Source organism: Protopterus annectens, chromosome 11.part0 (assembly GCF_019279795.1).
Source record: "Protopterus annectens isolate FY-2018-M chromosome 11.part0, PAN1.0, whole genome shotgun sequence".
Taxonomy (NCBI): Eukaryota; Metazoa; Chordata; order Ceratodontiformes; family Protopteridae; genus Protopterus; species Protopterus annectens.
The window spans coordinates 21,044,365-21,069,091 of NC_056745.1; the positions used below are offsets into that span (position 1 = coordinate 21,044,365).

Genomic DNA, 24,727 nt, shown 5'->3' on the forward strand with positions numbered 1-24,727 from the left:
CTCTACAACTAAATTTCTGTTTATACATAAATATTATCATCTGTCCAGGAAGCAACATAGATTATGGTCTGGATAAAGTACCATAACAGCTCTATACTTCCTCACAGGTGACATCCTCTCCAATTATGTCTTCACTGACCTCACAAAAGACTTTGATCTAATTGAGCAGAACTATTTGACAAGCTAACTGAAAAAGGACATTAGTGATGATGCAAAACCTTTGTTTGTAGATTTCCTCGCCAATAGACCCTTCAAGGTAAAAATGGGGGCCACCACCTCTGAAACGACTCCTCTTATGAAAGGAGTTTGTTTCCCAGGGTTCTGCTTTAGCCCCTCTGCTATTTTCCATATTTATTTATTTATTAATTTATTTAACAATTTTTTACCGGGAAAGTGTGACTTTGAACAAAGCCAATTTTCAGCAGAGGCCCAGGGAGAAATGCTCCAGATGCATGTCTTTGTGATGTGGCAGGGAACGAGGACATGCAGACTCCACACAGAAGGCACTCCAGCCGAGAATTGAACCAGAGAACCTCTTGCTGTGAGGCGACAATGCTACCTCTGCACCACTGTGTGTTTATTTATCAGCAAACTTCTGCCTGATCAGCCACAGATACCTCAAATTCTTTTTGCCGATAACATGGTCATCTTCAGGTCAAACAAGTCCCAGTGTATTATCATTCAGACTCTGCTCTAAGATCACTTCCAAACCCTCAACCACTGGCTAATAGACCAGGAACTTGTATTCATTTCTCTTAAAAACAAAAGCAATTTTATTTGGAGCTAGCCAAAAATAACCAAAGCAGCCAGCTTCCTTAATATTAAGTACGTTAATAATAACATCATAGAAACTACCACATCCTTCAAATACCTTGGCATGTGGCTTGACCAATCTCTTAACTTTTAACTACACATTCAAAACACTCAAAAAATCAACACACTGCTGTTCTGGGCAAGCAGACTATCACATTTTCTGTCCGAGCAGCCAAAGCTGCCATAAACAAAGGAATAATGTTATCAGCTCGAATATGGACTACCCATTATATCTGCATCCTCATATAAAATGGTACCACCTTACAGACTATCTCCAGTAAAATCTGCTAGTTTATTACCAATTCCCCTGTTAAAGAGCACCACTGTCTTAACTCCCACCAAAGCCAAATGGCTCCCAGTACATTCAAAAGCCAATCTTCTGCTGGGAACACTAATTCACAAACTCCTTTCTCTTAAACAATCATCTCTCACTCAAAAAGCTCTTCACCAAACCCCCCATGTATACTCTCAGGGGTATCGCTCAACCTTAACCCACCTTACTAACTCTGAAAACTAGTTGTCATTGTACTGACTGTGCAGTCTCCATCTGATCACCCGAACTATGGGACTGCATACCTTTCTCAGTCAAAGGCATACAAAAGTAGTCAGACTTCAGATAACAGTTCAAGAAACACCTCTTCACCCAAACAAAGTGCAGCTACACTCGCACAGGTCATGACACACGATCCCTGTAGTTCTCTCATACCTCTTTATCCCGTGTCATCCTTCCATTTCTCATCTTGCCATTCCCCTCACTGCCTGTCATTCAGCCTACCCCCTTCTTCTCTCTCTACATGACTGTATTACCATTTCTCTACCTTCTCCTCGTGGTATCCTTTCCTGTAACTATTCTCACGCTCCTCTTTGGACATCTTCATACCTCCCTATATAACGATATGCTGCTATCCCATTAGAATAAGCCATCTTGTCCAATTTGACTACATCTTTCGGACATCTTCATACCTCCTTATATAACGATATGCTGCTATCCCAGTAGAATAAGCCATCTCGTCCAATTTGACTACATCTTTCGGACATCTTCATACCTCCCTATATAACGATATGCTGCTATCCCAGTAGAATAAGCCATCTCATCCAATTTGACTACATCTTTCGAACATCTTCATACCTCCCTATATAACGATATGCTGCTATCCCAGTAGAATAAGCCATCTCGTCCAATTTGACTACATCTTTCGAACATCTTCATACCTCCCTATATAACGATATGCTGCTATCCCAGTAGAATAAGCCATCTCGTCCAATTTGGCTACATCTTTCGAACATCTTCATACCTCCCTATTTAACGATATGCTGCTATCCCAGTAGAATAAGCCATCTCGTCCAATTTGACTACATCTTTCGAACATCTTCATACCTCCCTATATAACGATATGCTGCTATCCCAGTAGAATAAGCCATCTCGTCCAATTTGACTACATCTTTCGAACATCTTCATACCTCCCTATATAACGATATGCTGCTATCCCAGTAGAATAAGCCATCTCATCCAATTTGACTACATCTTTCGAACATCTTCATACCTCCCTATATAATGATATGCTGCTATCCCAGTAGAATAAGCCATCTTGTCCAATTTGACTACATCTTTCGAACATCTTCATACCTCCCTATATAACGATATGCTGCTATCCCAGTAGAATAAGCCATCTCGTCCAATTTGACTACATCTTTCGAACATCTTCATACCTCCCTATATAACGATATGCTGCTATCCCAGTAGAATAAGCCATCTTGTCCAATTTGACTACATCTTTCGAACATCTTCATACCTCCCTATATAACAATATGCTGCTATCCCAGTAGAATAAGCCATCTCGTCCAATTTGACTACATCTTATCCCAAAAGCTCTGCTAAGTATGATTCCCTTTTTCCATCCATGTTTTGAAATTTTAAACTGCTTCTTGAACTAAATGGTGTAGCATATTTTTGCATTTGTAAATACGTATGTTTTTTAGCACATCTTTGTATCTGTGGATATGTTTTGTTCATTTCTTATATCATTTTCTTCACCCCAGCTATGACTGCAAGTGATCCATTGAGATCAGTGTACAACCCCAGTAGACAAATATAAATCAATAAATAATTTAATAAATGTCCTGAATTCTTTTATGGTCTTGGAAGAAATCTGATGTTTTTATATTATTTATCTTTATTTTCTGGGTTACTCCCACGAGGCTAGGCCTGTTTTCTGGGGAGATTGTAGGTGATATCCATACTGACCAGGTTGGCCAGGATAACAGGGAATGGTGTTTTCTACTCATTCTGGATAGGGGACACATTAAAAACACCCATGCTAGTCACCTAAATATAACCAACAAATGGGCAAGACTCACTGGAGAGCTATGTTCCTAACTTAATGTGTTCCTACCCTATGGAGTAAGTTACCACTACAGGTCAAGCAAATTATGGTTTTGGCTTAACTGGATGGGTGGAAACAAATTTACATCAGAGCAGAAGGGTAGCTGGCTCAACCAGTGCCCTGCGCCAGTACCATGAACCATCACCCCCCCAAAAAAAGCAAAAAAGGGTAGCTGGCTCAACCAGTGCCCCGCACCAGTACCATGAACCATCACCCCCCCAAAGCAAAAAAGGGTAGCTGGCTCAACCAATGTCCTGCATCAGTACTATGAACCATCACCCCCTTCAAAAGCAAAAAAAAAAAAACTTCACTGTATTAAGCCAGTCAGTATATTACAGATTCCTCCCCCCAAGTAGATGAGAAAAATATGACGTTCCTTTTACCGGCACACCAACCAGGTGGACAGATGCATGACACAATCAACCTCCTGCCCAGTGATTCAGATCTCAGTTATGTGCCCTCCCCTTTTCTAAAAAATATGAATTTCTTCTTTTAGAGTTTATTCTCTACCTGCATTGAGCACTGTGACATACTTGTTTTAGTTTAAAAAAATTATTTTTATAAATTAAAGCAAATTGCTTGCTACACTATGGCACTCGTGTTTTACTTAAAAAAGGTCTTCTTGTAAACGGTATCAAACTGCACAGATTAGCAAATATTTGCTACAGTTTATACCTTGCCTGCACGGAGTGCTACGGTGCTCATGTTTTAGTTTTTAAAAAAAAAAGATATTTTATTCTAAGGTCTTAACTGCAGTTTAGATCACACATGGAACACTACAGCACTCGGGTTTGACTGCAAATGCAATACCAACTTTTAAAAGATGGTATTACATTAGATATCTGAATTGGCTGACTATGCTCCCCAACACTTTGTGCCTGGGTCAGTTGCATCTCTTGCACCTCACTAGCTACACAATTGTGGAGGGTTATCATGTACACCCGGGGAGCACAATGTAGTGCTTGAAAAGGGTCTGCTTAATGGTATATATGGCTAGGCATCTTATGGTCCCAGTGAGCGCTTGCCTGGTATGTTCTTATGTTCTTATGTTCCTATTTTCCTAAATGGAGAAGGTTGTGGAAGTGCAGTAAAAAGCTGTATTTCTGGTTGAAAAATGGTGAAAGGAGAAGTTCAGATGTCTGCTTTCCATCAGAGTGGCTTATAGGATATAAAAATCTTTTGGCTTTTCCTGGTTAGGGGTTGCCACAGCAGAACTCCTGTCCGCTAATGATTGGCAGTGGATTTTTATGGTGCCGAGTTGCCAGCCCGATGCCCAAACTTCAAAGAAGACACGCCCATTTACGCATGCACTTACCTGCATGTCTTTAATGTCACTCGACCACAGGGAAGACATGCAGACTCCACATAGAAGGCGCCCCAGCCAAGAATCGAATGGGAGAACCTCTTGCTGTGAGGTGACAATGCTAACCACTGCACCACCATGGCCTATAAAGTCTTTTGGCTTTTCCCGGTTAGGGTTCACCACAGTGGAACTCTGGTCTGCTCATGATTGGCAGTGGATTTTTACGGAGCTGAGTTGCCAGCACGATGCCCAACCTTCAAAGAAGGCACGCCCATTCATGCTCGCACCTACCTGCATGTCTTTAAAGTCACTCGAACACAAGAAGGACATGTAGACTCCACACAGAAGGCGCTCCAGACGAGAATTGAACGGGAGAACCTCTTGCTGTGAGGTGACAACGCTAACCACTGCACCACCGCGGCACTCAGATTACCCTGCAGAGGGGGCAGTAAAGAATGGGGCAAATCAAGGGATGATATAGATCCATTATCTTAGTTTTGTCAGATTTCTGTCCATATTTAGTTTACTAAAGCAGAGATGTGATCTTCTAGTGAACCACTTAACCCTGAAGATGTTTGTACCTCCAGAAAGACTTCAGAATAACATGAGGGCAAGCAGGTGTTTCCCAAATACACTTCAGTTCATCCCGTGAAATTTTATGCTGTTGCTATCTCTTATTTAATTTGTTACTTTAAAACAGTGACATCTCTGCTTTGTTGTGCAACATACCCTTGGTAAGATGTTTGGTCAAGTTGAGTACTCTCCTTACACAATATGATAACCGAGGAAATAGCTTACTACTTGGTTTTGTGACGTCTGCATTTAGTAATCCATTTAGGAATAAAGACTTGTAGAGATTATTTTTAGATTTTCATCTTTTCAGCTGGATGCAAACCATATCAGTAAATGTACTCTTCATCAGGACATTGTCACATAGAACTCTTACTTTTCTTCAAGAGTTCATTATTGAAGCAGTTAACTCATTCAAGCCTATAGCGCTCTTATTTTTGCAATTTCATGGAAGACAGTCTGAACATGGAAGAGATTTTCTTCTTTTTTGTTACAAGAATGTGCTAAAATTCATGACATGAAGAAAAAAATCCTCTAACTCCAGCAGTATATGAGGAAGGTAGAGGTGGGAAGCTTTGGTTGATTTGGGCAGTAGGAAAAACATAAATCCCATCCCAGATTAAACATTGCAGACCCTCCGTGCAACTCACTACCTAAAGTCATTGAGCAAAGATAGCTAGATACAACTTTTGACTAACAGCTTAATTGTGCTGCACGTGTCCAAAACTCCCCAAAAGTTGGATTCAGTCAACTTGGCTTAGGATGCATATAATGTTATCAACTCCCAAGAGAATCTAGGAAACCTCCAGCACTGCAGACGTTAATGCCCCAAACAGAATACTGTCTGTTACCATTTGCTCTAAAGTCTGCACAGAACACCAACACTCTGCAAGTGACTGCAAACAAGATCTGCACATTCATAATTCTGGGTTGGTCCACAGCACTTCACTGTATATCTAGAAAATTCCAAATGGCTACCAGTAACTGCTAGGGCCACTCTGCTGCTCAACTGTTTGACATTCAAACTAATTCAGTGTGCATACTCCCTGCATCTAACACACACTGCAGTACAGGCAAACAAACTATCCCTTTCGCTCCTCTACAGATGATGCCATTGATTTGCCACAATCCCATTTCAGCAAGACAATAGGTGAAAAAGTCTTTTCAAAACTTATACCAGCAGCATGAAACTCAATCTAAAGTTATCAGAAATCAACAGGTGTTATGAAAAAGAAGCTGCTTCTACTTCTTAGTAATGAATACAAACGCCAATGTTCTGAAAATGGCTAAGTAAGGCCTATAGTAAGTAAATCATATGTACACATGTGAACACTGATTTCCAGTCCTTCTGTAATCTCTTGTGACTCTTCTTTCTGTAAATCTATATGTTGGTCTCTTTTAAAATGTAAACTTGTCATTGTCATTTGTAGTTAATTGTTTCTTCATTGTTCTGCAAACGAAATCGCATGCTCTTTGAATTGTACAGATAACAAAGAATTGTTACTATGTGCTGAAACTTGTCAACGTCTATCTGGCCTGGGTCATGGCTGGTATGTACCAGCGTACCTACCTAGTCAGTAAAGTTAATAAATACATAAATAAGCTTGCACATTAAGGATAAGAAGCTTGTACAACTGAATAATGTAATCACCATCTATGGGTATAGAACTATACTATACACCTTACTTTCAGAACATTATTACATTTTGTAGTGCTTCCAATCATTTGCTATATAACTGACTAAAATTGAGATGTACTCCTTGTTAGGACATGGGGCACCTAATTCCTGACTTACTGACATTTTCTATACTACAAGTGGAAGTGACTCCCACTTTTGGTTTTACAATGTATAAGATTCACATAATGCGGCTGTTCATGACCGTCCTGTACCTGTTAAGAACCAGTTAGCTTTGCTACTGTAAGTCATTTATTTCAAAATGGAGATGCATTGGCTACAGCCTTAGTACCCAGCACATTACATCTGGAGATGAAGTCGTTACTCCCATCGTGATTGCATCTCATTACTACTAGCTACATAACCTGATTCTGTCGCTTCCTACACACCCAGTTTTCATGTTCTACACCAAATCTCCTATTTCTGTTAACGTTTCTAATATGTTTGAACATTTTGATGGTGTTCTTAGTTTTCATACCTTAGCAAAGGATTGTTATTCAGTCGCACAGAGCTAGTTTGAAAGTAAAAAAAGAAAAAGAAAAAAGCAGAAACTTACTCTGAAATATTCACATTGCGTCCCTTAATGTTAAACTATATTGTCTTTTTTATAATGCTTGATGGTTGTTCAGTGGCATAAAGCAATACAGTCTGATCTTTCCTTGCTGGATGAAGACCAGATTTGTATATTAAAAAAAAAAAAAAAACTTTTTGATCCAGTTTTAGAAAGTAATATCTGTTGGCCATTAGGTAGGGATTCTTGCTATGGGATTGCTTTATCATGATCTGTTCCTGACATCACTACAGTTTAACTTGGTAGATGATTTTTCAGGTTATAACAACATAAGAGTTTTTTTTTTAATTGTTAACTATGTACATTCCTGCTATAACAACAAAGAAAACTTAAGATATTCAAAATTATGTTGTTGCAAAGGTTTCTTTTGTTTAATATGTACATAATATGAACTATTTAATGTCATCCCGATGTTAAAGAATGTTTCAATGCTTGTAAGGTGGGTCATTTAATAGTGAGTAATAACTGGACAGCCATGGCCTTAAATATATGTTAGAGGTCAGTTTAAAGAGAGGTGGACTATATATTTATTTCAAAGTTTTAAGAGAAACTTCACATGATCTTATGTTAAAATGCTCAAGTCCCAATAGAGAAGGGGTCACAATAGAGGCAGGGTATCAGGGTATCAAACATTAAATGGGCATGTTAAGTGTGAGTTAGATAGGAAGTGCTGTTATACTGCGTGGGCAGCATGCTTGCCAGAAGGATAGATTTAAGATGGAATATTTTCTAAAGATTAAGTTGGATGGGAATTCTTTTCTACTAAAATGAATATGATTCAGTAAATAAAACTTTCAGAGCAGTAAAATGAATCAAGGAAGACAATATATGAAACCGGAGAATTACTAGAACATCAGTTCTGTATTAAAATTTTACAGAAAGTCTGTAATTTGCTTTGGTTCAAAGGTTCATAGTTCTGTACCAGGCTAATGGCAAACAGGGCCTTTCTAAAGCCACCCTTTTAATCCACCCCAATTGTGTTCCTATGTAGCATGGGTGTTTAATAGGATATGTTAGGAAGTTTCTAGAGGGCATGTGGTAGGATATGTTGGTTTGGGCATTACCATTGCTGGTTTGGGCATTACCATTTGCTTCTGTCTATCAGAGACATGGTGGCCAGACCCAGGGTGAATTTCCAGTTTTCCCATCCATTGGTCAAGGTTATGCTTAAACAGGGTTAGGAATTGGCTCTACTTCACTTGAATGGGGAGTTAGAGTCTGAGGATCCTCCTGAGATGCATATCTGTCTCACCAGCTGTCTTGTGTATGTCATAAGCAACATTTAAATCCTTGGATCTAGTGGTTCTGATGCTGTTTGTTTTGCACATGTGCAAAAGCGCATCAGAGCTGGATCAGAGGATGCCTTGTAAGCCAGGCATAGATTGCCTCTCAGTAAACTGTAGAAATAGGGCTTTAAGACAGTCCATATAGGGTAGTTTGTTTATACCCTGGATTCTCCTGGTAAAGAACCTTTGTGGGTGTTCCAACTGTTGCATATGTTTGGTCAGATATATCCTTATGTGGGCATTATATTCAATGATGGGTCTGATAAGGGCCAAATAAAGTGGCACTATGACTTCCTGGATGTCATGCCCTTACTTATGAGTTGGGTGACATACAAAGATTTTTCTTACTACCTTGGCCACATATTGGTCAAAGGCCAGCTTGCTGTCTACATATAATACCAAATTCCTGACTACCAGGTTAACTCTTATGGGTGTCTTATCTGTGGAAGAAATTAGCTTGGGTGGCAGTTTTCCCCCAAAGGCACCATAATGCATTTTTAGCACTGGGTTTTAATCTGTGACTTTGGCACTAGTAATTTGTCAGTTTTATACCCTTTTGTATGATGTCTGTGTCATGAGGGGCATCTGCGATAGCTCCCAATTTGCTGTTATCTGCAAACTTGGTCAGCCAAAGGTCCTTGACATTAGTCTTTACCCCCAAAAAGTAGATGCCAAATAAGGTCAATCCCAGAATGGAACCCTGAGGTACCCTACTGATGACCACTCTCTTGGTGGAGGTGGTATCACCAATCCTGACTTCCTGGGTCCTGTCTGTCAGCCAGCTGGCAATCTAGTGAGTTATGTAGGGGTTTATGTCCATTTTGAGATTTGTCAACTATACCCATATGGGGTATTGTATCAAATGCCTTAGCCAGGTCCAGGTAGCCAGTATGCACCATTTTCCCGCATCCATTGTCATGCTGACCTTCTCAAACAAGTCCTTCAGGTTTAGTAGGTATAACCTTCCCTTTAAAAGCCAACTGGGTTAAGTCCAGTGCCTGGAGGTTGCGCATGTCTTTGCTGATTATTTCCATGATAATCCATTCCATGGCTTTGCATATCAGATTAGTCAGACTAATAGGTCTGCAGTTTTTGGGGTCTGTTGTTGGTCACCCTTGTGAAGTGGGATAGCCATTGCAGTCCTCCATTTTCATGGTACAAAGTCTGTTTTTAAGGCTGTAGTTGAAAAATGATTCAAGTGGTCCTCATAGCTCATGTTTCAAGCTGTTTAGGAGGCATCCCTGTATATTGTCGGGACCAACTGAGGTTGTGTTTTTAGCTTTGGCGAACACTGCCAGGACCTGCTGCTGTTACTATTTGGGGGGGGGGTGCTAGTAGGTATTTCATGGAAGGAGAGAAGGGGGAGTGGGGGGTGAAGTTTGAGCTAAATTTGTCAGCCAGCAAGTTCACTGTGTCACTCTGCTCATTGAAGGTGGCACCACTGACCACCAGTTTAGCACACTGCTGTGTGCTGCCCTTGAGGTTTTGCACCATGTTATTGGATACACTTTGTAAGAGCCATATAGTAACTGACTGGTAGCAATGAATCTACCTTGTATTCTGGGCAAAGCTGGCAGAGCAGGTAATCTGTGACTGTGAGTGTGTGTGTGTGTGTGTGTGTGTGTGTGTGTGTGTGTGTGTGTGTGTGTGTGTGTGTGTGTGTGTGTGTGTGTGTGTGTGTGTGTGTGTGTGTGTGTGTGTGTGTGTGTTTGTGTGTGTGTGTGTGTGTCTGTGTGTGTGTGTGTCAGCTACTTGGGCCACGGACATGAAGCACTGGGTTCTCAGAGAGGGTGCTGGAGGACTTGGCTTGGACACTCGGCTGTGGACATAACCCTACAGCTGTGCCAGTGGGCAGTCTTATTGGGGACCTGGAGGGAGACAGATATAGAGACAGTGTTCCCTCTGTGCTCCTAAGGGAAATTGTGCTTGATGCAGAGAGGTCTGCATCTGGAAATACTGAGTGCATCCATTTGTATTCCATGTGCACGGCTCTTTCCATTGTCAGTGGTGAAGATTCAGGCCCTTTGATTGTTGGACCAGTGTGGGGACGTCACATATTGGTAGCAGTGGTGGGCATTACGTGGTGACAGACCTCTTTTGATCCCTTATATAGTCAGACTGAACTATTGTTTGGCATTTTGTACCCCATTCACAGGTACACGGTTACATTGAAGTACAGGATTCAGTATTTTTCAGGCTTCTCTAACTACTACTAGTACTACTACTACTAGTACTACTACTACTAGTACTACTACAACTACTACTACTACAACTACTAGTACTACTACTACTACTACTACTACTACTACTACTAGTACTACTACTAGTACTACTGCTACTACTAAAGCGTGTAACCAAGGTCCAAATAAACACCAAGAAACACCAGACAGTGGTACTGATGGTCAGTAAAGACTGGAAAGCAAATAGCTTAGCATATAAAAACTTTATTCCATGCTTTCTTCTCAGCAGGACTTCTTCAGAACAAACAAAAAAACAAATCAAAACAACCACAGTAATATACCTAGTTTGAAACTGTATGAGCTAATAAAAGATCCAAAGCAAATGATCAATTAAAAGCACTGTTACATTTTTTAAAAGCAACATGCACTGGTAAGTAGAACTATCAGGGAACCACAGAAAATAAGTTAAAGCTTTCTAATAGTAAGTTTCCTATACTGAAGAAAACATTTGATGTTAATTGCATCATTTAGACCGGGCTTTTTATCAGCCCCTAATCTAATCTGCCAAGCAGTTTCTTTTTGTTCCACAATGTTCTTATAATCACCACCTCTGGGATCAGCAGTACCACTGTCTGATTTATCAGGCTCCACCATGAAAGGCCTGTATGGTGACAAACAGTTTGTTCTACTGTCTTCAGTGTTTCTCACTCAGTTTTATTGTTGGTAGTTGTTCATGAGGCTTGTATTCTGCACTGCAGAATATGCACGCATTGGAAGCGACATTTCATCAGGTAGCTCAACACACAGTACCCTGCCTCATTCTCCAGGCATAGTCCAACATTGTCATCTGCTCACCTTTGCAGCTGTATGTTTTCATGTACACACCATTACCAAATGGTTATTGCACTCTAATGTGCTACACCCATATTTTAGGAATGTAGCAATGTTTCCTTCTAGATCCAGATTTTAGGTTGCAAACCTATGAGACATTCTGTGATTTTTTTTCTGTTTTGTTCTGATGCTTGTTTATTGTTAGGGAGTAGAAGAAATGCATTTCCTTCTGCCAAAAAAGAGACACCTGTTGTCTAAATTATATTAATGCTATGTTCACTTTTTAACATTTTCTTGAAAGTTTTCAGTTTTGTGCGTGCAGTGGTATCAAAAAAACATTAAATAACTCCCTTGTTCTTTTAGGTACCAGAAACCTTTGAAGATGTTGCTGTTGATTTTTCAAGGGAAGAGTGGAAGATGCTGAGTGATCAGGAAAAAGAACTATATAAGGAAGTGATGTCACAGAACTATGAGCACATGGTATCACTAGGTAAGTAAGGAGGAATCCTGTCTAAGCTAGACAAGGAAGTGATATCTCAGAACTATGAATACTTGGTGTCAGTAAGTAAGGGAACTCGTATTAGATTTACACAGAGAGGAGATGATACAGAGCCATGAGCAGAAAGTGTCAGTAAATGTCCCACGACTAGTCAAGGAGGTGACAGCACAGAATTCTGTGTACTTTGAAGCCTAAGGGAGACAAATGCAGGCCATCATTTTCAAAGTAACATGGTTTATTAACCATGTCCTCCCATGCTGACAACCCTTGAATCCCTCTGGAAAGGCACTAGAAACTAAACCATTTATTAGTGACTGCAGTTTGTCATACAAGGCTGTAAGAATTCATTCGTCTACTGTTAAGTTCAGTTGTTAGAAGGTGTGAGAGAGCTGATATTTCTAGAAAGTTTCACTGGCTATGTTGTTAGAAGGTGTGAGAGAGTTGATATTTCTAGAAAGTTTCACTGGCTATGTTGTTAAAAGATGTGAGAGAGTTGATATTTCTAGAAAGTTTCACTGGCTATGTTGTTAGAAGGTGTGAGAGAGAGTTGATATTTCTAGAAAGTTTCACTGGATGGCTATGTTGTTAAGGTGTGAGAGAGTTGATATTTTCAGAAAGTTTCACTGGATGGCTATGTTGTTAGACGGTGTGAGAGAGTTAGACGGTGTGAGAAAGTTGATATTTCTAGAAAGTTTCACTGGATGGCTATGTTGTTAGGTGTGAGAGAGTTGATATTTCTAGAAAGTTCACTGGATGGCTATGTTTCACTCAAGGGAATATCACTGATATTCCCAGGATTATTTGTGAGTTGTTAAGACTTTCATAGACGTGTCTCCTGCTGAAGAGATGTACTTTCGTTTGATAATACTGGATGATCAAAACAGTACTTTAGCTACAGCTTTTTGTGGGTATGATGGAACTTTCACTGACCGTTGAAAAAGTATAGCAGTTATATGTAATTTGAAGGCATTTATATTACATTGTCACAAATGATAATTTGTGTAATCATATTTGAGAGTAATGTAGTTGAATGGAGAGGCTGCTAAATTAAACTCCAGAAAAGCAGAGGCATTCTGCAGGTCTGGAAAGCATTTGAGGTATTGTATTGTAATAAGGTTTTTTTTTTTTTATTTGACTTTAGTTATTTCGGAACATCTTAGTTACGTAAGAAGGGCTTTAATTTGTCTACCATCTTAGAAAACAAACTCATATTTGTCTGTACTTTCATATGGGGTTTAGACTCCCATCAAATGCTCTACAACACAAAGAGCAAAGCAGATTTGGGTTTGCTCAGTCCCCTCGTATTCCTGGCTACTTCACATGTTTTTGTTTCCCTTACAGTTAGTTCATGGTTCCCTTCCACCACTTCTTCTGTCTTTTACTATGATATAATATGCTTCATATTGGGAATGGGTGGAAAAAAAGACACATATGCTCTCCTAAACAGTACATTTTATTTTTTATATTTTATGTATGGACCATGTTGGTAACTGCAGCCAGTCAGCATTAGATGGTTACATTGCCTGCACCATAAGAAAATTATGCTCTGTGTATGTTATCTTCACACGGTGTATAATCATGCTGATTTACACATTCATTTGCTAGCTTTACAATGCACTGTCTGAATTATTCTGATTGTATTTAAGTAAATTATGTTCTTCAAGAAACATTGGCATGGTGTGTGATGATATGGGCAAGTGCGAGCATAGCCAGCTGGAGTTTTATAAAGAATGATATGTCCTTTGAATGTCAAACTGATTTATACAAAATGCTTGTGTTACAAATGTATTAGAACTGTATGTCATTTGTATAGCAAACTGATCTCTACAGATGCTTGTGCTGAAAATGTATTTGTGAGGTTTGCTAGTGTGGAAACATATCAACAGTGCACCCTGCTGAAATGAAAAGAAATGTACATGTATTATTGTAGCTGAATTAAATGTATATGTTTTAATTGGGGATATTGGAACAGCAACGGTTAACCAACTAGCTTGCTTTAACTCATTCAGTCTAGTGGAGCTCAGGAAGTTTGCACTGTAACTTCCAATGGGCGGAGCCTAATCCTTTTCAAAGAATCAAATTATGTCCTAATATTTCAAACAAATGTTCATATCTCTTGAACCATAAGTATTCTAAAAGAAGTATAAATGACAAAGTCTTCAGCACAAACTAGTTTTTATAGTGATAGCATTCTTTAGGTTCTAGGCCTTAAACCGAATTTTATAAATCACAGTAAACACAGCATCTATTTTGTTTAGAAATATTTTGTAAACAACTTACAATATCTCAGCAACCACTCACATTACACACATACTGTCGGCAGCATTTTATTCATCTAATTGAGAGCTTCCGTATGAGGCTAAGGAGTTCTGACTGTGTTACTTAGTTGTTGAGATATTTAGCAGTTAATTTATATTTATCTGCACTAGACAGAGGTCAAATATTAATGCAGTTGAGTTTGCTGTTGTGTAAGATTTAAGATTAAATATTTTAACACCTTGTGCACAGCATGGTTTTGGAATTATTGATGCAAATATGAGCAAGCAATATTTAATGCCTAAAGGTGTCAGTAGGAGTTAATTGCAGATACACCTGGAGGTGTCACCCAGATGTAATCAGTTAAGAAAAATAAGGAACATTTAAATGAGCTGTTAAACCATTAAAATGACACCCCACAGTGCTGAATAGGACTGGAGATGCTAGGTCTGGAAAAAATGCCTTTGTTCATTAGTTCAGTAAAAAGAGGGAAAGCCCCAGGCACTGCCATAAATGTTTAGTTATGTATTGTAGCCGTCTATGCTAAATTCCTGTCTCAGCTTCAAAGCGGAATACTGTGAGAACTTGAGTCAGGTGGCCAGATGATGTCATTCTACAGCCCTCTTAGAAATTATATTTTAGATATTACAAAGAGAAAACTCAGAGTGCTGAGTATTCTGTTTGGGAGCCTGACTAGAAAGACTGCTGCTCACGTATTTTATCTAGTCTTGCCCAAGTAAATTATTAGGGAATAGTAAATTCTCCTAGATTCAGTCAGATATATAGTGAAGCTCAATTTAGAGATTGTTTTTCCTATGTCTGTATATGTCTCTCCATCAATCATCTCAATATTTTCTGTGATTTGAACTCTGTGGTTTACTGTAAATATATATTCAGTATTGTTATGCTCTTTTATTATTTATTGTTAAATATATTTAAAACTTTTATTGTGACTGGTCCTTGTAGAAAGTATCTAACCTTTGAGAGTACTTATCTTTATTTGATAACACTGTGTGGGCAATTCCAGAAGGCATAGCTGTCTTGGTCAACTGCTGTCATTTGTATTGGTATTAATATTGCACCATGTTATTGGATACACTTTGTAAGAGCCATATAGTAACTGACTGGTAGCAATGAATCTACCTTATATTCTGGGCAAAGCTGGCAGAGCAGGTAATCTGTGACAGTGTGTGTGTGTGTGTGTGTGTGTGTGTGTGTTTGTGTGTGTCTGTGTGTGTGTGTGTGTGTGTGTGTGTGTGTGTGTGTGTTTGTGTGTGTCTGTGTGTGTGTGTCAGCTACTCGGGCCACGGACATGAAGCACTGGGTTCACAGAGAGGGTGCTGGAGGACTTGGCTTGGACACTCGGCTGTGGACATAACCCTACAGCTGTGCCAGTGGGCAGTCTTATTGGGGACCTGGAGGGAGACAGATATAGAGACAGTGTTCCCTCTGTGCTCCTAAGGGAAATTGTGCTTGATGCAGAGAGGTCTGCATCTGGAAATACTGAGTGCATCCATTTGTATTCCATGTGCACGGCTCTTTCCATTGTCAGTGGTGAAGATTCAGGCCCTTTGATTGTTGGCCCAGTGTGGGGACGTCACATATTGGTAGCAGTGGTGGGCATTACGTGGTGACAGACCTTTTTTGATCCCTTATATAGTCAGACTGAACTATTGTTTGGAATTTTGTACCCCATTCACAGGTGCACGGTTACATTGAAGTACAGGATTCAGTATTTTTCAGGCTTCTCTAACTACTACTAGTACTACTACAACTACTAGTACTACTACTACTACTAGTACTACTACTACTACTACTAGTACTACTACAACTACTAGTACTACTACTACTACTACTAGTAGTAGTACTACTACAACTACTTCTACTACTACTACTACTACAGCTACTAGTACTACTACTACTACTAGTACTACTACAACTAGTACTACTACAACTACTAGTACTACTACTAGTAGTGCTACTGCTACTACTAAAGCATGTAACCAAGGTCCAAATACACACCAAGAAACACCAGACAGTGGTACTGATGGTCAGTAAAGACTGGAAAGCAAATAGCTTAGCATATAAAAACTTTATTCCATGCTTTCTTCTCAGCAGGACTTCTTCAGAACAAACAAAAAAACAAATCAAAGCAACCACAGTAATATACCTAGTTTGAAACTGTATGAGCTAATAAAAGATCCAAAGCAAATGATCAATTAAAAGCACTGTTACATTTTTTAAAAGCAACATGCACTGGTAAGTAGAACTATCTGGGAACCACAGAAAATAAGTTGAAGCTTTCTAATAGTAAGTTTCCTATACTGAAGAAAACATTTGATGTTAATTGCATCATTTAGACCGGGCTTTTTATCAGCCCCTAATCTAATCTGCCAAGCAGTTTCTTTTTGTTCCACAATGTTCTTATAATCACCACCTCTGGGATCAGCAGTACCACTGTCTGATTTATCAGGCTCCACCATGAAAGGCCTGTATGGTGACAAACAGTTTGTTCTACTGTCTTCAGTGTTTCTCACTCAGTTTTATTGTTGGTAGTTGTTCATGAGGCTTGTATTCTGCACTGCAGAATATGCACGCATTGGAAGCGACATTTCATCAGGTAGCTCAACACACAGTACCCTGCCTCATTCTCCAGGCATAGTCCAACATTGTCATCTGCTCACCTTTGCAGCTGTATGTTTTCATGTACACACCATTACCAAATGGTTATTACACTCTAATGTGCTACACCCATATTTTAGGAATGTAGCAATGTTTCCTTCTAGATCCAGATTTTAGGTTGCAAACCTATGAGACATTCTGTGATTTTTTTTCTGTTTTGTTCTGATGCTTGTTTATTGTTAGGGAGTAGAAGAAATGCATTTCCTTCTGCCAAAAAAGAGACACCTGTTGTCTAAATTATATTAATGCTATGTTCACTTTTTAACATTTTCTTGAAAGTTTTCAGTTTTGTGCGTGCAGTGGTATCAAAAAAAATTAAATAACTCCCTTGTTCTTTTAGGTACCAGAAACCTTTGAAGATGTTGCTGTTGATTTTTCAAGGGAAGAGTGGAAGATGCTGAGTGATCAGGAAAAAGAACTATATAAGGAAGTGATGTCACAGAACTATGAGCACATGGTATCACTAGGTAAGTAAGGAGGAATCCTGTCTAAGCTAGACAAGGAAGTGATATCTCAGAACTATGAATACTTGGTGTCAGTAAGTAAGGGAACTCGTATTAGATTTACACAGAGAGGAGATGATACAGAGCCATGAGCAGAAAGTGTCAGTAAATGTCCCACGACTAGTCAAGGAGGTGACAGCACAGAATTCTGTGTACATGGATTCATTGGGTAATGAGGGTGGTCACAGAGCTTATGCAGGGAAGCAATGGTATGGAACTATAAGCACATGGTGTGACTGACATCTTTAAAACAGTACTATTAGCATGTCATGTCATTTGGTGAGGACATTGGAGCCAGAGCTAGAAAAGACACTATAATGTTATGATTCAGAACTATGTGCACATGCTGTCATTGGTTAAGCACACAGGTCGTTATGATACAGAACTAGGGGAACATGATGTCACTGGATAAGCACACAGGTCATTATCATACAGAACTATGGGCACAGGGTGTCATTGGATAAAAACACACAGGTGGTTATGATATAGAACTATGAGCACATGGTGTCACTGGATAAGCACACAGGTGGTTATGATATAGAACTATAAGCACATGGTGTCACTGGATAAGCACACAGGTGGTTATGATACAGAACTATGAGCATTTGTTGGATATAATCACAGGTGGTGGTATGATTGAAGAACTATATAAGCACATGGTGTCACTGGATAAGCACACATGTGGTTATGATACAGAACTATAAGCACAGGGTGTCATTGGATAAGCACACAGGTGGTTATGATACAGAACTATGAGCACTTGTCATCGAATAAGCACACAGGTGGTTATGATACAGAACTGGGGCACGATGTCACTGGATAAGCAGACAGGTCGTTATGATAGAGAACAATGGGCACATGGTGTCATTGGTTAAGCACACAGGTGGTTATGATATAGAACTATAAGCACATGGTGTCACTGGATAAGCACACAGGTGGTTATGATAAAGAACTATGAGCACATGGTGTCACTGGATAAGCACACAGGTGGTTATGATAAAGAACTATGAGCACATGGTGTCACTGGATAAGCACACAGGTGGTTATGATACAGAACTATGGGCAGATGGTGTCTTTGGATAAGCACACAGGTGGTTATGGTACAGAACTATGGGCACATGATATTACTGGATAAGCACATAGGTGGTTGTGATACAGAACTGTAAGCACATAGTGTCACTGGATAAGCACACAGGTGGTTGTGATACAGAACTATGGGCACATGGTGTCACTGGATAAAAACACACAGGTGGTTATGATACAGAACTATGAGCACATGGTATCATTGGATAATCACACAGGTGGTTATGATATAGAACTATAAGCACATGGTGTCACTGGATAAGCACACAGGTGGTTATAATACAGAACTATAGGCAGACGGTGTCTTTGGATAAGCACACAGGTGGTTATGATACAGAACTATGAGCACATGATGTCATTGGATAAAAACACACAGGTGGTTATGATACAGAACTGTGGGCACATGGTGTCATTGGATAAAAACACACAGATGGTTATGATACAGAACTATGAGCACATAGTATCAGTGGATAATCACACAGGTTGTTATGATACAGAACTATGGGCAGATGGTGTCTTTGGATAAGCACACAGGTGGTTATGATACAGAACTATGGGCACAGGGTGTCATTGAATAAAAACAGTCAGGTGGTTATGATACAGAACTATAAGCACAGGGTGTCACTGGATAAACACACAGGAGGTTATGATACAGAACTATGAGCACATGGTATCATTGGATAATCACACAGGTGGTTATGATACAGAAATACAAGCACATTGTGTCTTTGGATAAGCACACAGGTGGTTATGATACAGAACTATGAGTATATCTTGTCTTTGGATAAGCATGCAGGTGGTTATGATACAGAACTATGGGCACATGATGTCACTGGATAAGCATACAGGTGGTTATGATACAGAATTGTAAGCACATGTTGTCATTGGATAAGCACACAGGTGGTTATAATACAGAACTATGAGCACATGGTGTCATTGGATAAGCACGCATGTGGTTATGATACAGAACTATGGGCACATGGTGCCACTGGATAAGCACAGGTGCTAGAGTTACACAGGGAGGTGCTGGGGTATAACTATAAGCACATTGTTCGATTAGAGAAGTAGGATGGTTGTAGAGCTACATGTGGTGTAGAAGTATACATGCACTTGGCTTACTTTGGTAACAGCAATGTTCACAGACCTCAAAATGAATTTCTTTGAAATTCAACTGCCTTGCAGCATGTTCTAGACCTGTAGGCTGGTGGGGATGTTGTATTTGGGCTGTGTGCTGTCCTCATGTTACTTGCGTATCCAGTGCCAGTTGTTTACATCATGGGCCTTGTTCTGCACATGTTCCTGTATGTCCAATGTCAGTGGTGTGCATCAAGAGCCCTGTTCTGCATAAGTTCCATGTTTGACCAGTGTCAGCCGTGTACAATAAGGGCCATGTTTTTCATAAATTCTACATATGTCTGTTGTCAGTGGCGTACAATAAGGGCCCTGTTCGGCACATGTTCCATATAGTCAGTAGTGTACATCAAGTGCTCTGTTCTGCTTATATTCCATGTATGTCTATTATCAGGGGGCACATCAAGGGCCCCATTCTGCACATATTACATGCATGTCCAATATCACTGGTGTACATCAATGGCCCTGTTCTACATATTATGTGTATGTCCAGTAATAGTGATATACATCAAGCACCCTGTTCTGCCCACATCAATGGTCCTGTTCTACACACAATTTGGGCCATTAGCTGTTTGTCAATTCTGTGACTTTTCACCAGATGTTGTCCTGTGTTAAAACTTTGCAGAGGCCTCTAATTCATATCATAAAACTGGTTAATGTGTGTTTATCTTCTGAAGTAGGTTTGAGCTAATCTAATCTTTATCCAGACATCTGTGCATGTTCAGCACAGGAGGTACAACTTTTGCTGCATGAATTTCATTACTGAAGCCATAAACAATATTTAGTTTTGTGTTGCAAGCAGTTGTCTGCGCTCATGACTGGTAAACATTTGTTCAAGTCCTTCAGGCAGCCCATTGATGCCTTGGTGGTGGGGCACAGATGTAACATGTTTGATGGTGGTGAGGTACAGATGTAACATGAGGGTACTGGGGCACAGATGTAACATGATGGTACTGGGGCACAGATATGCTTGGTGGTGGGGTACAGATACAACATGGTGGTGGGGCATAGATACAGCATGGTGGTGGGGCACAGATATAGCATGATGGGGCACAGAAGTAACATGCTCGATGGTGGGGCACAGATATAACATGGCGGTGAAGGGGCACATATATAGCATGATGGTGGTGGGACACAGATGTAACATGCTCAATGCTGGTGGGGCACAGATGTAACATGCTCGATGGTGGTGGGGCACAGATGTAACATGATGGTGGGGCACGTATATAACATGGTGGGGCACATATGTAACATATGGGGCACAGCTATAACATAGTGATGCACAGATGTAACATGATGATAGGGCACAGATGTAACATGGTGGTGGGGCACAGATGTAACATGGTGGGGCATAGATGTGGTGGGGGACAGATGTAACATGATGGTATTGGGGCACAGATGTAACATGATTGTAGTGGGGCACAGATGTAACATGATGGTGGGGCACTGATATAACATGATGGTAGTGCACAGGTATAACATGATGGTGGGGCACAGATATAACATGGTTGTGGAGCACAAATGTAACATGCTCATGGTGGTGGGGCACAGATATAACATGGTGGTGGGGCACAGATGTAACATGCTTTGTGATGGGGCACAGATATAACGATAGTGGTGGGGCACAGATGTAACATGCTCAATGGTGGTGGGGCACAGATATAACATGGTGGTGGGGCACAGATGTTACATGATGGTGGGGCACAGATATAACATGGAGATGGGGCACAGATATAACATGGATATGGGGCACAGATGTAACATGGTGGTGGGGCACAGATGTAACATGGTGGTGGGGCACAGATATAACATGATTGTGGGGCACAGATGTAACATTGTGGTGGGGCACAGCTATAACATGGTGGTGATGCACAGATGTAACATGATGGTGGGGCACAGATGTAACATGGTGGGGCACAGATGTAATATGGTGGTGGGGCATAGATATGATGGTGGGGACAGATGTAACATGGTGGTGGGGCACAGATGTATCATGGTGTTGGTGGGGCACAGATGTAACATGCTCGATGGTGGGGCACAGATGTAGTATGGTGGGGCACAGATGTAACATGGTGGTGGAGCACAGATGTAACATGCTCGATGGTGCGGCACAGAATTAACATGGTGGGGCATAGATGTAACATGATGCTAGTGGGGCACAGATGGTGGTGGGGCACAGATGTAACATGCTTGATGGTGGTGGGGCACAGGTGTAACATGATGGTGGTGCAGCACAGGTGCAATACGCTCGATGGTTGTGGGACACAGATGTAACATGGTGGTGATGGGGCACAGATATAACATGCTCGGTGGTAGGGCACAGATATAACATGATGGTAGTGCACAGGTATGACATGGTGGTGGGGCACAGATGTAACCTGCTCGATGGTGGGGCACAGATATGACATGATAGTGGGGCACAGATTTAACATGATAGTGGGGCACAGATGTAACATGATGGTGGGGCACAGATGTAAAGTGGTGGTGGGGCACATATATAACATGGTGCGGCACAGATGTAACATGCTCGATGGTGGTGAGGGATAGATGTAACATGCTCGATGGTGGTGGGGCACAGAATTAACATGGTGGTGGGACACAGCTATAACATGATGATGGGGCACAGATGATGGTGGGGCACAGATATAACATGGTGGTGGGGCATAGATGTAGCATGATGGTGGTGAGGTACAGATGTAACCTGATGGTGGTGGGGCACAGAGATAACATGGTGGTGGGGCACAGAGATAACATGGTGGTGGTGGGGCACAGATATAAAATGCTCTGGTGGTGGGGCACAGATATAACATGATGGTAGTGCACAGGTATAACATGATGGTGGTATGGCACAAATAGAATATGATGGTGGGGCACAGATGTAACATGATGGTAGTGGGGCATAGATGTAACATCCTCAATGGTGGGGCACAAATATAACATGGTGGTGGGGTACAGATGTAACATGCTCAGTGGTGATGGGGCACAGATGTAACCTGCTCAGTGGTGGTGGGGGGCACATGTATATGTCTTCTGATGTAACTTGCTTACTGTTTGCTCAGGCATTCCTTGCCTTGCATGTAATGCCCTTAAGTATTGAGACTGTATCTTTAGTGCTGGCCAAGTATGTGTAGGCAGCCTCTAGCCTTTTGAAATGTGCAGGTATTACCATCAAAAATGCCATGTCTTTGTAGGCTCTCAGAAGTCAATGTGAATATGCCACCATGGCACTGAAGGCCATCCTAGGGTTTGTAATGGGTGCATGCCCTTTAAAGGTATTTTGTTTAGTGATTGGACTTCGAGCTATTCAGAAAAAAATGCTAGTAATTGTATATGAGTATAGTAGAGAATGCTTTATTAGTAATAAGCAAACAAAAGTCAACATTTAAAGGTGAACAAGAGAGAGGCAACTCTCCTCGGTGGCTAATATAGGACAGCTGTCTCAGGTGTATGTCATGGTCCCTTTCATTCAATGGATGTGAATTTCTGGCCTTTTTGAGCAGGAAGACTAGTCTGAAGAGTATTCTCCATGTAGCCATATCTGAAGAACAGAATCTGTCTGCAAGGTGTCCATTAAACATAAGGGAAAGAAGCTGATGTCCTGCAAATGTGAAACTCTGCATCTATGGTAAAATGTGTGAGTTCTATGGAGTGTAGCACAGACCCCAAGTGAGATGGCTATTTAAGCTCAGAGCACTGGACAAAGGGACAAGGAAAAGAAATTCAAGAAAAAGTAATCAAGCAAACAGTTCCAGGTAAATAAATAAGTAAATAAATAAAAACAGAGTGGAGGACCAGGAGAAAATTGATAAACTGCTGGCAGAGTTTAAAGTGGCTCCACTGAAAGAACAATGTTTTAAACTGTTCCAAAATCTGATGTCAAGTCGCTGATGATGTAGGCGTAATGAGGAAACAATTATGCAACCAGCAAAAAGAAGTGAATAAACTAAAAGAAATAATCCAGATTTTGGAAGAGAACAGAACAGCACTTGTGATCAGAGATGCAGGGACATGGTAGAAAGTTGACAGAAGTAGCAAAAAGCTACAGTGGCAAACAGGAAAGCTGGATGATTTAGAAAATGGGTCTAGACTCTAGGAGAGATAACATAAGGATAATTGGGATAGGAAAGCAAGTCCTGGATAAAAAACTGGAAATTATTACTGCTGGAATAGCCGAAAACATGATTTCACTAACCCAAATTAGAAGAAGCTGTAATAGAAAGAATCTACAGAGTAGGTAGAATTGGAGGTACAAGAGGAGGACATATGAGACACACACACACCACACACACGAAGATGCCCACACAGCTATAAACTTAAGAAACCCAACCAAGCCAGATACCCTTAAACTGATGGCCTTTACTAGTGTGTTTCACTGCATCAAACTAAGAAAAGGGCAGTTTGACTAATTGGAGCTAAAATTTACCTAACACTATGGATGGACATTTTCCCACAGTTTCTGCAGCCAGTTTGGTTGACATGGGCATCCTGAGGCAGTGTAGCAACTGCCTTATGTACACTGACAACCCTCTACTTCTAGTCCACATGAAGTCAACATGTGAGAGATGCACCTATATTAAGAACCTTGAATCCATGCTCTCTCACACATCAGTCAGTACGTATGACAATGAACAGGTTGTCAGCATGCACGCCTCACCTCCTACTCCACCCAAACCCGCATCACACCTACCTAAATATGCAAAGGTCCTCAACATAAACATATATAAACACTAGAGACCTCCCAAACGCAAACACAAGCACACTACACATAATACTTCCTCTGCAGAACACAGTACACATAATAGCTCATGCACCACTGTCTCACCTGTCAAGCCCTTAAGGCAAAACACAAAACCAAACATATTAGTCATATGTGATTCCATTGTGAGATACACAGATGTCCCTTTCATCAGGCTGGATAAGGAAAAGGTCACAGTTAGCTGTCGGTCAGGTGCCAGGATCC

At 40.6% G+C, this 24,727-nt stretch overlaps 1 protein-coding gene across 1 annotated transcript in view; it reads left to right on the forward strand.

Moving 5' to 3' along the window:
- The window catches only part of LOC122814886 (zinc finger protein 260-like), a 153,479-nt gene that overhangs the window by 27,971 nt on the left and 100,781 nt on the right, over positions 1-24,727 (forward strand). The window contains exons 2-4 of the mRNA XM_044087156.1: positions 11,977-12,103; positions 13,254-13,276; positions 17,391-17,517. Coding sequence (XP_043943091.1) covers positions 11,977-12,103; positions 13,254-13,276; positions 17,391-17,517 — 277 coding nt within the window. The remainder of the gene's footprint in view (positions 1-11,976; positions 12,104-13,253; positions 13,277-17,390; positions 17,518-24,727) is intronic.